The sequence below is a fragment of the Pelodiscus sinensis genome, chromosome 18, assembly GCF_049634645.1.
Source record: "Pelodiscus sinensis isolate JC-2024 chromosome 18, ASM4963464v1, whole genome shotgun sequence".
Classification (NCBI taxonomy): Eukaryota; Metazoa; Chordata; order Testudines; family Trionychidae; genus Pelodiscus; species Pelodiscus sinensis.
In genome coordinates this window covers 831,884-846,231 of record NC_134728.1, presented here as the reverse complement: position 1 = coordinate 846,231, position 14,348 = coordinate 831,884, and the positions used below count along the sequence as shown (strand labels likewise).

At 68.6% G+C, this 14,348-nt stretch overlaps 1 protein-coding gene across 3 annotated transcripts; it reads right to left on the bottom strand.

The window, feature by feature from the left end:
* Positions 1-573: 573 nt before the first annotated feature.
* On the bottom strand, positions 574-13,613 carry CDK5RAP1 (CDK5RAP1 mitochondrial tRNA methylthiotransferase). 3 transcript variants are annotated; one of them, XM_075900815.1, is made up of 14 exons: positions 13,520-13,609; positions 12,348-12,677; positions 10,384-10,487; positions 8,481-8,515; positions 7,809-7,909; positions 7,433-7,643; positions 6,696-6,816; positions 5,685-5,915; positions 5,481-5,578; positions 4,807-4,862; positions 3,652-3,782; positions 2,982-3,131; positions 2,476-2,616; positions 574-1,286 (listed from the first exon to the last, which is right to left on the bottom strand). In XM_075900815.1, exons 2-14 carry the CDS (start codon positions 12,643-12,645, stop codon positions 1,206-1,208), a joined length of 1,758 nt encoding a protein of 585 aa, XP_075756930.1. In that variant the 5' UTR covers positions 12,646-12,677; positions 13,520-13,609; the 3' UTR covers positions 574-1,205. The 3 variants fall into 3 exon arrangements, with proteins under 3 accessions (XP_075756930.1, XP_075756927.1, XP_075756929.1); XM_075900812.1 differs by lacking the exon at positions 574-1,286 and having other exon boundaries at positions 2,482-3,131; positions 13,520-13,613; XM_075900814.1 differs by lacking the exons at positions 574-1,286; positions 13,520-13,609 and having other exon boundaries at positions 2,482-3,131.
* Between the last annotated feature and the right edge of the window lie 735 nt (positions 13,614-14,348).

Sequence of the window (14,348 nt, the reverse complement as noted above, 5' to 3'; positions counted from 1 at the left end):
GCCAGGTGCTGGGACACCCCCTCTGTGACTCCCTTCTCATCACGCCGAGGGAGATTGCTCCCCCCATACCCCAGAGGGCAGCCTCAGTGGGTCAGACCCTGGGATCCACCAGACCTGCCCCGTCCCCCTAAAGCGCCAGAGGCTCTGCCCCTCGTGCACCCCTCCCACCACCAGACTCCTGCGCGAGGCACCCCAGCCCCTTGGCACAGCAGGGCTCAGCCGTGGCTGCCGGCGCCCAGCCCGACTTGGGCCGCCCAGGCGGGGCCTCTCACAGGACCGATTCTTCCTACGCTGCAGAGCGGGGCTGCTCCATGTTCCGTACGACGCTTGCTACGTGCTCAGCTTGTCCCAGCAATTCACCTGGGGTCACGCTCCCTGTGGGGGCGGAGTCACGCTCTCCGTGGGGGCGGAGTCACGCTCCCTGTGGGGGCGGAGTCACGCTCTCCGTGGGGGCGGAGTCACGCTCCCCGTGGGGGGGGGGGGTTCACACTTTCCGTGGGGGGGGAGGGAGAGAGAGAGACTGGGTCACTCTCCCATGGAGCTGGGTCAATAAAGAGTCCAATGCCCCCCCCGTGGGCAGAGCGGGTTTTTATTCTGCTGGGCTGCACTGCGAGGGTCCCAACGGAGCGGGATCGATTCCACCCGCCAGCACTCCCCAACAAGGAGTTCCCGAGTGGCTCTGGGACTCCCCGGCCAGCAGTCCTGGGGCAGCGCTCTCCAGCACCCGTCTCCCCCGCGGCCGAGCCAGGGCTCCAGCAGCCCGAAACACCATTTGAAGCAGCTACCCAGGACTCCCTGGTGACAGGGAGGGTCCAGGGGGCAGAGACCACCCTTAGCTCCCACCTCCGGCCAGGCACAACGGGGAAGCGAGCAGGCCAGGCCCCCAAGATGCTGGGCGAGGGGCAGCCCCACAAGCCCCTCCTGGCCCTCTGCTGGGCACGTGAAAGCAGGACGGGACGTCCCCTGCTCCACCCCCTCCCGCCAGCCCCCCGACCGTGCAGCAACCTGCTCTGCGCTCCCCTCCCTCGTGGGCAGCCACGGCCCCGCATGAGCAGCGTGGAAGGGCAGGCCGGGCCGTGGGCGTCCGTGCTCTTCTGCCCAGGAGCTCGCACAACTGCAGCCAAGCAGGCCACGTGTGGGAGGAAGCCCCCGGGCCGGGCCAGTGCTCCCTGCGGAGGTCCCTGGTCCTGGCTTGCGGTGCGGCGTCAGCGGCAGGCTGCCGATTCCCTGAGGGTCGTGCGGCGCAGCAGCGCCCCCTTCAGCGTCTGGGAGCTGGCGGAGGTAATCTGAAAGGCAGCGGCGCAAAATCGGCATCAGCCGTGGGGCGAGCCGGCTGGGAGGGGCGGGGCCATCGCCCAGCTTTGCTGGTCCGGGGCAGATTTACAACAGGGAACGCTGCCCGAGGCCGTGGGCTGGAAACCAGCAGCCGCCGGAGTCCCGGACCCACCCAGCTGGGGCCCTGTCAGAAATCACAGAGCTCTAGAGCCAGAAGGGACCTCGAGAGGCATCGAGTCCAGTCCCCGGCCCTCCCGGCAGGACCCAGCACCGCCTAGACCATCCCTGCCAGGCGTCTGCCCAACCCGCTCTGATATCTCCAGGGATAGAGATTCCACAACCCCCCGGGCAATTTATTCCAGTGTTTAGCCACCCCAACAGGCAGGACGTTTTCACTAATGTCCAACCTAAACCTCCCTTGCTGCAATTTCAGCCCATTGCTTCTTGTCCTGTCCTCAGAGGCCAAGGGGAACAATTTTTCCTCCCTCCTTGTGACACCCTTTTAGATCCCTGAAAACGGCTCTCATGTCCCCTCTGACTTCATTCCAAACTAAACAAGCCCAGTTCCTCAGAGCTCATCTTCTCTAAATCTTTCATCATTTTTGTTGCTCTTCTTTGGAACTTCTCCAATTTCTCCACATCTTTCCTGAAATGTGGTGCCCAGAACTGGACACAAGACTCCAACTGAGGCCCAACCGGCGCAGAGCAGAGCGGAAGAATGACTTCTCATGTCTTGCCCACAACACTCCTGTTCATGCAGCCCAGAATCATGTTTGCTTTTTTTGCAACCGTGTCCCCCTGTTGACTCCTATGTAACTTGTGGTCCACTCTGACCCCTAGATCCCTTTCTGCAGTATCCTCCCTAGACAGTCACTTCCCATTCGGTGAGTGTGACGTGGATTGTTCCTTCCTAAGTGGAGCACGTTGCATGGGACAGGTGCACTGTGGGGTCCGAGCGCCAAGACGCACTGGGCCCCGCCAGAAGGCACTGCCTGGTGTGGGCGCCCAGCCATGCCCGCCCACGCCCCTGGGGGAGGGAACTCGCAGCCCTGGCCGCCCGAGGCTGGGGCAGAGGAGGGCAGGCGTGTGGCCGGCCATTCGGATCTGGGCTCACGGTTCACTTGCAAGCCCAAACCTGCCTGCAAGAGAGCGCTGGCCCGGCCCTTGGGCAACCCTCCCTCTGAACACCCGGCCCCTCACCTTCACTAGCACGTAGTCCCCTGGCTGGGCGCGGCCCGCAGCCCCCGAGCCGGCGCCGGCCTCCAGCTCCGTGTCGGGGAAGACCACTTTGAGGTTGCCATCGTTCCTGCCGCACAGCGCGGCGGCAGAGCGCTTGCTGGGCTGGGGGGACAGGGAACGGTATCGGCGCGGCCCCAACACCCACTGCGGCGGGACGGGACTGGCACTGCCAGCGTTCAATCCACTCCCCCTTGCCAAGCACAGCCGGCAGCCACCAGCGCTCGGAGGCACACGGGACCCCGGTTTAACCCCCGCAGGCCAGTTCTCCAGGGAAGCCCACAGTGCCCGAGGGCCAGAGCGCTGTACCTGCCACACCCGCAAACCTGTCCCCTGCAGACCCCCACAGGCCCATTTCGGGCCTGGAGATCTGTCCCCGCAGGAAAGCGACCTGGTACACCCAGCGAGGGGGCCTGCGGGCTGGGGAGCCTCTCGGCCAGGGGGTGGGACGTGGACCCAGGGGCACTCACTCCCTCCACCAGCACAAGCTGCGTGCGGCCCACCAGGGCCCCGTTCGCCCGGCTGGCCTCCTCCCGGAAGACAGCGATGAGTTCCTCCAGCCGCCTGTGCTTCACCGCGCCCGGCACGTCGTCCTGCAGCCGGTGGTAGGCCCGGGTTTTCTGAAACACCACACACGTCACAAGCCCCGTCTTGGCCACGTCGCCTGGGCAGACCCCTGCCTGGCCGAGCCAGTCAGCCAAGGACACGCTTTCCACAGGCGGCCGGACAGACGCCCCCTCGGGGAAGGAGTGTGTCTGTCTGCCTCGGCCTCCTTCAAACACGGCCGACCTCCCGCCTTCTTTCCCACCGGCCGGCACTCCTGGGACAGCCGCCAAGGGAGCTCCGGCCACTTCTGCCAAAATCCGCCAGCCCACGGCCCCCCCACGAAACCTGGCTCCGGACTGCGCTGCCAAATTCCCCTCCAGGGACCGTAACCCGTGCTGGGTGCAAACCCGTGGCTGGCAGCCTGGACGCTCGCGCCGCATGCGCCGAGACTGTAGCCACGTGGGCTGGGCTGGCCCTAGAGCCACCATTCCCGCGCACCAGCGATTCGCAGACCCGTCACCGCCACGCGCCCGGGGGTGGGAGGGGGACCAACAGAGAACGGACCCAGGTGTCTCCCCTGGGCCCGGCGCTCACCTGCCGCATGCTGTAGGCGAAGAGGAACCCCACGTTGTAGCGGACCTGCCGGAGCAAGGACACCGTCTGCTGGTGATCGTCCTCCGTCTCGCCGCAGAAGCCGGCGATGAAATCGCTGCTGAGAACCACTCCTGGGGAGGCACAGGGGTCCGTGGGCACGGGACGGCGAGGGCCGCGCACAGCTGGGGTTGGGCGGGGCTCGGCGGGGCGGGCAGAGGTTGGGAAGGGGTGTGGTCTGGGGAAGGGGTGTGGCTTTGGATGGAAGGGGCGTGGTTTTGGATGGAAGGGGCGGGGCTTCGGCTGCCTTCCCCAGCTGGGCCTTCATCCCCCACCCACGACAGGGTGACACCGCCGGAGCATGGGCACCTCGCCCCACAAAGCAGGTGGGGGACACACAGAGCAGCTGGGAGCAGGGTTATTACCCATCAGCTCTCCCAGCCAGGGCTCCTTCCCAGCTAGGGCTACCAGGTAGACCCCCCCAAAATACCGGACACACTTGATCGTGGGCGGGGAGGGGACCAGCCGGGAGGAAGGGGAGGCGGGAAGCAGAGCTGGGGAGGGATCGGGGGCTGGAGGAAGGGAAGCAGAGCTGGGGAGGTATTGGGGGCTGGAGGAAGGGGGGGTGGGAAGCAGAGCTGGCGGGGGGGGTGCAGCCACAGGCCACAGCTGGAGTCCAACAGGCCGCGCCCCCGGCAGGCACTCCCTCTAGTTGCTAGTAGAAGCCGGGCGGAGGCGGGCAGGGGGGCTGGGAGTCCAGGCCACTGCCCCCACCCCGCTTTTGCCCACGACCACAGGGCTCCCAGCGCCAATCTCGGCCCCGCCTCCCAGCAACTCCCCTGGCCCCGCCCAGCCGGGAATTCAGAAAATACCGACATTGCACGTGTCTGGTATTGTCTGAATTTTTCTACCGGACAGAGGGTGCAAATACCGGTAGAAAACCGGACTCCTGGCAACCCTATTCCCAGCATGCACCAGGGCAGAGCGAGGCCAGAGGCTGGTCTGGGGCACAAGCACTTCTAGGCCGCCCCGACTAGTTTCATGAGGAAGAAAAATCCTGGTTCTTCCCACGGGCTCCTCCAAGGGCCAAGCCCCAGCCCTGAGGCTGCCCGTGGGAGGGACGCCGGCGGGCCGGACCGGGCGAAAGGAAGCCCCTACCGGGGATGGACTCCCGCACGTGCTGGACGAGCTCCTCGTAGGCCTCTCTCGTGTAGCTGCCAGGGAAAGCGCAAGGGCGGGCTGGTTACGAAGCTACGGCGGCGGCGTGGAAACGAGACCCGAGCGCGGCTCCGGCAGCGGCTCCCCCGAGCCAGGGGACTGCTCCGGCGGAGCCCGACGTGCGAGAGGAGCGGGGTGGGCAGGCGCTTCGCCTCCGGCTCCGTCCCTGCCGCGCGTGACACCCGCCCGTTCCCAAGGCCCCCACACTGCGCCCGCCTGGGGGCCACGTGGCAGCGGGGGGAGGGGGAGAAACGGGAAGGGGGGTGCCTGGTTTGCACACCCCGACGGCGAGGGGAGGGGCTGAGGCAGAACCCACAGTGTGTGGGACGAGGAGTAGCCCGCAGACCTGACCCTGGCTCAGAGGCACGCCAAGGCCGAGCACAGAACAGGTGCTGCTGGGACCCCCCCCCTTTCACCCCACAATCCTGGGGGGCATTACACTGGCAGGCCTCTGAACTCCCCTCTGCTGCCATCCCAGCCTGCCCTGGCACGCCTGAGCCCTGTGCGGCCTCCCTCAGCTGCCCGCCCAATAGAGACGTTGACCCCCAAAAGGCTCCTGCTCCCCCCATCTCCGAGCCGAGGGGCAGGCGGCAGCGCCCCCCCGTCTGACTCACCCCCGCCTCATGGCCGCCAGGACGCGAGAGCTGCCGCTCTGCGCCGGGAGGTGGAGCTGTTTGCAGACGTTGGGCCTCTCCCGGATGAGTTGCAGGACCTGCGGGGAGGAGAGCGGACGGGCGGTCGCGGAGCAGCCCGGAGAAAGGGGACAGCTCCCCAAGCGAAGGGGAGGGCCCCGGGCAGCCCCCTCCCCCCTCACGCACCTCGTCCGGGAAGTCCTTGGGGTGCGGGGAGGTGAAGCGGATCCGCATTTCCGGGTCCACCCGGGAGGCCTGGTCCAGCAGGTGTGCGAAGCGCAAGCCCCCCTCCCTGGCTTTGTAGACGGTGCTAAAGCCGCGGCTCAGGCCTGGCGCGGCCGCCGCGCGGAACTGGACCTCGGAGGTGTCCCGGTAGCTGTTGACGTTCTGACCCAGGAGGGTCACTTCTTTCACCCCCTGCAGAGACGCACCAGGGCCTCGAGTCACGCCGGGGAGCAGCCGGCACAGCACGCCACGCCACGCCCGCCTCGGCTAAGCCACGCCACGCCCGCCTCGGCTAAGCCACGCCACGCCACGCCCGCCTCGGCTAAGCCACCGCCCGGGGGCGGGCTCCGGGCACCGGCGGGAAGGGCTGGGACGCCGCCTGGGGCAGCAGGACAAACTCAGCCTGCCCACCAGCGTCCCCTCGGTTTCCGTTCTCATGCAGAATCAATGTTGTGACGTGCGCTGAGGTGTGCGTGGAGGTGCACCACCCGCAGGAACACATGCTACCAGCTGTGGGCACGGTGGGCGCCCTGCTAATCAGCTGGGCAGCATCTGGATTTCTCCTGGGCGGCCACCCAGCGCGCAGCTCACAGGGAACACTGCTGCCAAGGGGCAGCTCCGTCTGCCCTGCCCTGCGACCTCGGCCTCTCAGCGCAGACCATCCGCCCCAGGAACTCACACCCTCGGGAGGTCCCATGAGGTGCCCGGCACACGCCCGGGGCCGTCACACCTGTTCCCAAAGGGGAAGGGGTCCGGGCGCCGGATCCGAAGAGGTGGCTGAGTCCGTACCCATCGCTGCACAGCCCCGGTGTGCTCGGCAGACCCCCTGCGGCAGCCAGCCCCACACAGCCCAGGCTGCGGCTCTGCGGGGGTGGGCAGGGAACAGCCTCCTGGCCTGGACCATAGGCAGAGCCACCCAAAGCAGCAGCCCCCCCACCGCCCCCCACCGCCCCCCGGCATGGCCAGCGGCACCTGGTCAGAGAGCAGCTTCACTTCCTGCAGGATGGAGGCCATGGGCCGGCTCCTCTCGCGCCCGCGGGTGAAGGGGACGATGCAGTAGCTGCACATGTTGTCACAGCCGCGCATGATGGACCTGCCGGGGGGAGGGGGAGACGCCGGTGAGCGGGCTGGTCAGCGCGCCAGGAGAGCCACTGGCCAAGCACGGCCCCGGGCCAGCCTCCCTCCCTCCTAGGGCAGGGTGTGACTGCCTGTCCGTGCCCCACGGCGCGGCCACGCCTCACACGGGGCGTCACGACCGGGCTGCTCCGTGCCAGACACGTACGAGCAGGGATGTGGGGGCTGGAAGGGACAATGAATGAGGCAGGAGAACACGGGTTCAACTGAGGCAGGCAGCCCAAGCCCCGCCCCTTCAGCCCAAAGCCACACCCCTTCCCTGAGACCACACCCCTTCACAATCTTCCCGCCTCCATGTCCCACCCCACACCAGCTGAGGGCTGGGGCTGCCCTCACGAGCGGCTGAGCAGCGCAGGCAGCTTTGGGAAGGGGACGGTGCCCACGCAGGGTCACACACGCACCACACGGGCGAGAACCCGCCTCGGGCAGCGGGCGTGGCAGCCGCACGCCGGCGGAGCTGCGAATCGTGGGCAGTGGGGCGGGGGCAGTGGGGCCAAGCCCCGAAAGGGGAACCAAGGCTGGGTATTAGCCAAAGCTCCCTGGCGGGGCGGGAGGGGACACGCTCCGGCTCTCACACGAAGGCAGAGGTGGCGCTGGGGCTGGTGTGGACAGGCAGGACGTCCGCGTACGTCTCTTCTAAGGAGAGCAGGACGTTTGCCGCCTGCTGGCCCGACTCGGCCACCGCCAGCAGCCGGGGCAGGTCCCGGTAAGCATCGGGGCCCGCCACGAGATCCACCAGCTTCTCCCGGTGCAGGATCTCCTCCCGCAGCCTCTCGGCCATGCAGCCTGCGGCCAGAGGAGAAGGGTCAGTGTCGAGAGGCCCCCGGCCTGCCCCCCAGCCGAGAAAGCTCAGGTCAAGCCAGCAGCCTGTTCGTCCCTTCCGCAGCGGCGCTCCCCCCACCCGGTACCCACCCGCATCTCCGCAGGAACGCAGCCCATACTGCCAGGTACCTAGGATCCCGATGCGGAGAGGAGCCCGGGTCTGCAGCCGCTTGGACTTCAGAGCCGCGAGGTGCCGCAGGCGGTTCCAGATCACCTGCTCGGCCTTCTCCCTGCAGACCAGGAGATCCGGCCGTCAGCGATGCTGCCGGCTCTGCCCCGGCCAGCCCAGGGAAAGAGGCAAGGACGGGCTAGCGGCCTCCCCAGCTGCCGAGGGACACGCCCGCACGGGGAAAGCGCCCGGCCCCCAACTCTGAAGCCTGGGCCCCGAACCTCGTCCACGGTAACCAAACCCCTGCCAGGATTCAGACCACAAGGGCCCCTTACGATCAGCTGGCTGTCACCCAGGCCAGAGAACCGCCCCCGGGCCAGTGCACCGTGCTAGAGCAGACACCAGCCTGGCCTCTGATGTTCTGTTCTCCGAGGCCCTTGGTTCAACCCCCAGCATGTCAGCCAGGCTGGCAGGGGTCACATGACCCCGTTAAGTTCACGTTGGGCCCATGCGACAGCGGAGAGCAGGTGGCCGTGCCGTGGAACGCCGACGTGGCCCAAGGCTAGCGCTGGGATAGGACCAGCTGTCCCAGGGGCCATCCCAGGTCTCCAAGCTCTGGTCTGTGACTCCCGGGGCCCTCCCCTCGCCGCGCCTCCCAAATAGCCCCCCCGCAAGCACAGAAAGGTCCTTACCGGACAGAGCAGGTGACAAGGAGAATCACATCCGCCTGTGGAAGGCAAAACAGGGAACCGATCAGAGCTGGGGAACCGATCACAGGCATCCGCTAGCTCCGCCCACACAGGGACCGCCGGCATCACAGGCATCCGGTAGCTCCGCCCAAACAGGGACCGCCGGCATCACAGCAATCCGCTAGCTCCACCCACACAGGGACCGCCGGCATCACAGGCATCTGCTAGCTCCGCCCACATAGGGACCGCCGGCATCACAGGCATCCGCTAGCTCCGCCCAAACCGGGACCGCCAGCATCACGGCCATCCGCTAGCTCCGCCCACACAGGGACCGCCGGCATCACAGGCATCCGCTAGCTCCGCCCACACAGGGACCGCCGGCATCACAGGCATCCGCTAGCTCCGCCCAAACCGGGACCGCCAGCATCACAGCCATCCGCTAGCTCCACCCACGCAGGGACCGCCAGCATCACGGCCACCCGCTAGCTCCGCCCACACCGGGACCGCCAGCATCACGGCCACCCGCTAGCTCCGCCCACACCGGGACCGCCAGCATCACGGCCACCCGCTAGCTCCGCCCACACCGGGACCGCCGGCATCACGGCCACCCGCTAGCTCCGCCCACGCAGGGACCGCCGGCATCACGGCCACCCGCTAGCTCCGCCCACGCAGGGACCGCCGGCATCACAGCCACCCGCTAGCTCCGCCCACGCAGGGACCGCCGGCATCACAGCCATCCGCTAGCTCCGCCCACGCAGGGACCGCCGGCATCACGGCCACCCGCTAGCTCCGCCCACGCAGGGACCGCCGGCATCACGGCCACCCGCTAGCTCCGCCCACGCAGGGACCGCCGGCATCACGGCCACCCGCTAGCTCCGCCCACGCAGGGACCGCCGGCATCACGGCCACCCGCTAGCTCCGCCCACGCAGGGACCGCCGGCATCACGGCCACCCGCTAGCTCCGCCCACGCAGGGACCGCCAGCATCACGGCCACCCGCTAGCTCCGCCCACGCAGGGACCGCCAGCATCACGGCCACCCGCTAGCTCCGCCCACGCAGGGACCGCCGGCATCACGGCCACCCGCTAGCTCCGCCCACGCAGGGACCGCCGGCATCACAGGCATCCGCTAGCTCCACCCACGCAGGGACCGCCGGCATCACGGCCACGCGCTAGCTCCGCCCACGCAGGGACCGCCGGCATCACGGCCACGCGCTAGCTCCGCCCACGCAGGCACCGCCGGCATCACGGCCACCCGCTAGCTCCGCCTACACAGGGACCACCAGCAGAACAGCCATCTGCTAGCTCCGCCCAAACCGGGACCGCCAGCATCACGGCCACCCGCTAGCTCCGCCCACGCAGGGACCGCCAGCATCACGGCCACCCGCTAGCTCCGCCCACACCGGGACCGCCAGCATCACGGCCACCCGCTAGCTCCGCCCAAACCGGGACCGCCAGCATCACGGCCACCCGCTAGCTCCGCCCACACCGGGACCGCCAGCATCACGGCCACCCACTAGCTCCACCCACACAGGACGTAGCTACGAGTCCTCACTGGGCTCGGGAGCCAGAGCAGGCCAAGGCGTACCAGAGAGCAGCAGCGGGCACGCCTGCCGGGCTGAAAGTTATAGGCCGGCCGCCTGCCTCCTGCTGGGCTCAATTCCCTTCGCAACCGAGACAGACGCCACAGTGAGAAGAAATGAACCCGGCCTGAGTTCTGTTCCCATCCCCTCGGCATCATTCCTTCCGGTGCCCGGCAGGGCGACCCCGCACCAGCACCCGACGCGGCAGGGACCCCTCGGAGGGTCGCTCCGCACCTCGCAGGGTCAGACCCTGGAGGTAAAACTGCTTCTCCGCCCAGGCTGGGAGACACGGCCCGGGGCGGGCGGGGCGGGCGGGGCGCCCTACCTCCTCCAGCCGCTTGGTCCGCAGGTAGCCGCTCCTCTGGAGGATGGTCCAGGCGATCTCGGTGTCGTTAACATTCATCTGGCAGCCGTAGCTCTCCAGGTACACTGCAATCAGACAGCAAGCAGCTGCGTGTGACCGGGGCAGGCAGCGGCGGGTTCGCCTTTCCCGCAGTTCTCTAACCACTAGGCCCCTTGGAAAACCTCTCCAAATCCGGCCCACGCAGAGCAGGTAAAGCGAGGCTGCCCCTGCCGGAACGGATTCCAGGGGGAGCTCAGAGCTGAAGAGCCAAGCGAGATCCACCCCGAACGCCGGGTGCCCCGGAAGAGCCGCCAGCAGCCTATGATCACTGCACGCAATGCGCCGCTTAACGAGGTGGGAGTCCTGCTGGAACGGGGGCCACGGATGCCACGTCCCTGCACAAGCCGTGTCCCCGCGTGTGTCCCCACACCAGCCCCCTGCCACTTGGCCCACAGAAGTCCGGTGGCTGGCTGCACACAGGCAGCCGCTGCTGGGGCCAGACAGGATCCCATCCCTCAGCCCGTCTGTGGCGCCTGGCTCTGTCCCGCGCCTCTCCCCGCCACCCCGCTGCTCTCCCCGGGGCGGGCCGTCCCGTCCGGGCTCAGACTCGGGCAGGCAGCACGCGAATCGCTTCGCCCTGCCGGCGTGCTCCTTTCACGCCAGGGCTGCCTTGCACAAGCCATTCCCACCACTGGCCCTGGGCAGCCCCCACCCCCGGTCACGGGCCCTGACTGCAGCTCCCTGGGACGCGGTGCTGGCGGGATGGTGTCTCCTGGCAGCCAGTGACCCGCCCTTGTGGTAAGCAGAGGCACCCGCCAGGGCAGCGCTGGGCACCCTGCAGCCACGGGGGCTCTAGGTGCAGCCCCCGAGGCACTTTGTGGCCGTTGGGTTCCAGCCACGTAGTGATTTTCCTCCCGGTGCTAGTGAGGCGACACGCAGGTAAAGCCAGGTGCCCTGAAGTGACTGTGCACAACACGGCTACTACACACGCACAAACACGCCTGCTTTCCTAGCGCCGGCTGTGCCGCACACCCGGGCATCCCTGCAACGATCTGCCACCGGGAGGAGACTGGCGCTCCCAACAGCGCCCCCCACCAACCACCGTCCTCGTGATACAGAGTGCGAACAGCCCCCAGCTGGGCACGTCCCAGCCATTCTCCGCGCTGCCTGGCCCTGGCCAGCTCTCAGTCACTAGCCCATCAGTCGCTGGTGCTCAGTTGCAGGGCTGGCCCTGATGACAGCCTAGCTCCAGGGTACAGGCGGCCGGGCTCTCGCACAAGTGCAGCTGGTGCAACGACCAGGCCGGCCTCTCACACAACTGCAGCTGGTGCAACAACCAGGCCAGGCTCTTGCACAAGCACAGCTCGTGCAACAACCAGGCCAGGTTCCCGCACAACTGCAGCTGGTGCAACGACCAGGCCGGCCTCTCACACAACTGCAGCTGGTGCAACAACCAGGCCAGGCTCTTGCACAAGTACAGCTCGTGCAACAACCAGGCCAGGTTCCCACACAATGCAGCTGGTGCAACGACCAGGCCGGCCTCTCACACCACTGCAGCTGGTGCAACAAACAGGCCAAGCTCTTGCACAAGTACAGCTCGTGCAACAACCAGGCCAGGCTCCCACACAACTGCAGCTGGTGCAACGACCAGGCCAGGCTCCCGCACAACTGCAGCTGGTGCAACAACCAGGCCAGGCTCCCACACAACTGCAGCTGGTGCAACCACCAGGCCGGCCTCTCACACAACTGCAGTGGGTGCAACGACCAGGCCAGGCTCCCGCACAAGTGCAGCTGGTGCAACAACCAGGCCAGGCTCCCACACAACTGCAGCTGGTGCAAGGACCAGGCCAGGCTCCCGCACAACTGCAGCTGGTGCAAGGACCAGGTGTGATACGGCCCTGGGGAGCGGGGCGGAGGAAGGGAGCAGGCAGGGCTGCAGTGCTCACCTCTCCGCTTGTGTCCCTCCAGGGCGCCGGAGCCGAGGTCCGGATCTGGCTGCTCTGCTAGCTGACGGCAGGTCTCCTGAGGGGGGGCCGCGTTGCTTAAGAAGTGCTGCAGCGTTGGCCCCGCTGCCAGGCGGGCGCTGAAGTCCTCCAGGCCCCAGCTCTGCTTCCCCTTGGTGGGGCGGGCGCTGGAGCCCCCGCCGGACGCGCAAGCTCGGGGCTCGGACCGCGCCGCCCATGACGACGGCCTCCGAGGACGCGTCCCTGCGGCGCCCAGCACGCGGCTCAGGGGCCGGAGCATCGTGGGCGAGGGCGCCCAAGGCTGCGTCCTCCCTGCCGAACCAGGAAACGACAGTGAGACAGATCCCAGCAGGCTGGTTCCGGAACAGGCCACGCGCAGCCCCTCCGGCCCGGGGGATGCTGGGGGGGGGGGGGGGCAGACACCTGCCCGTGGTGCTGGCAGCCCCGTTGGGGCCTTTGGTCACTTCCAGGGAATCAGTCAGCTGCCCCTGGGGGTGCAAATGGGGGGGGGGTGGAACTGTGGAGCGCTGGGGAAGCCTCTTTAGGAGTCAGGTGTCCTCCCCCCCCCCCATGCCACCCCTGCAGGGCAAGCAGCATTACCCTGAGTGGTGAATAAATGGAGTGGGGGCTGTTTGCAAGGGGGGGCGAGGCCATATGGGGATGTTTGGGGGGCGGGGGCAGGAGGTGGCTGTTTGCACTGGGGGGGGGGGCAGGAGCCGGAGGGCTTCTTGCACAGTGGGGGGGGAAGGAGGCTATAGGGGAGCTGTCTGCATGGTGAGTGGGCGGAGGCCGGTGAGGGGCAACAATCCATACGGGGGCTGTTCTGTTTGCACCGCCGGCTGCGGGGGCAGGAGGCCATGGGGGGGCCTGTTTGCACGGCGGAAGGGGAGGCGCCTGTTTGCATGTCCGGGGGTGGCAGGAGGCCGCGGGGGGGGGTGTTTGCACGGCGGGGCCGGGGGGGGGGCAGGAGGCCGCGAGGGGGGGTGTTTGCACGGGGGGGGCAGGAGGCGAAGGGCCGGGGGGGGCAGGAGGCCGCGAGGGGGGGTGTTTGCACGGGGGGGGGCAGGAGGCGAAGGGCCGGGGGGGGCAGGAGGCCGCGAGGGGGGGTGTTTGCACGGGGGGGGCAGGAGGCGAAGGGCCGGGCCCGGTCTCACCTTCCCGCGAGCGGCGCCGCGCCGGGCCCGGCTGCTCCCGCCCCGCCTCTTCCCGGCCCGGCCCACGTGGCGGGCGCTGCGACCCGCCCCCCCCGGATTCCCCCCCCAGCCCGGCGGGGTCCGGCCGCGGCGTTTCACAGCGACCCCCGATTCCCCTCGAACCGTCCTGCCCCCCCGCTGCCCCCCCCGGCTCTGCCCCCCCCCCGCTGCCCCCCCCGGCCCTGTTAGTGCCCCCGGACCCGCGTGGTGTGTACCGGGCGCGTGGCGTGTCCCAGAGCCGGGTCCCGGGCCAGGGCCGCTCTCCAGCCCCATGCCGTGGGGATGCGGGTGGGGGCCCGGCTCCAGGGGAGCCCCACCTGAGCGGAGGCTGCCGGCTGGGTTCCCTGCGGGCGGGGCCAGGCGGTCGGGGTGAGGCCGGGGGACCTGCCCTGCTCCCCGCCCGCCGACCCGACTGGCCTGGGGGTGGCGAGCGCGTGAAGTCTTTGCCCCGGCCCCTGGCAGCCGGCCCGTCCCCCTAGCCCCTGGGGGCAGGACACTCGGCGCGCTCCCCGCCCCGGGTCTGGATGGGCCTGGGGGCAGGGAAGGGGCCGCGGGCCGGATCCATCAGCTTGGTGTCCCGCGGAGGCGGGAGCAGCCCCGCTCTGCGGTGTGGGGACCCGACCAGGCCAGCCAAGCTGGAACGCCCCCCCCTTAACCTGCATCGTGGTTAACCGGTTAACCGAGTCCCCTGTGTGTCCGCAGCAGCCCCCTTAGTAATAATCCCATTGGCCCCTGAAACGGGAGGGCAGGGGCTGGACTTGACCTCTCGAGGGCCCTTCCCGGTTGTGGC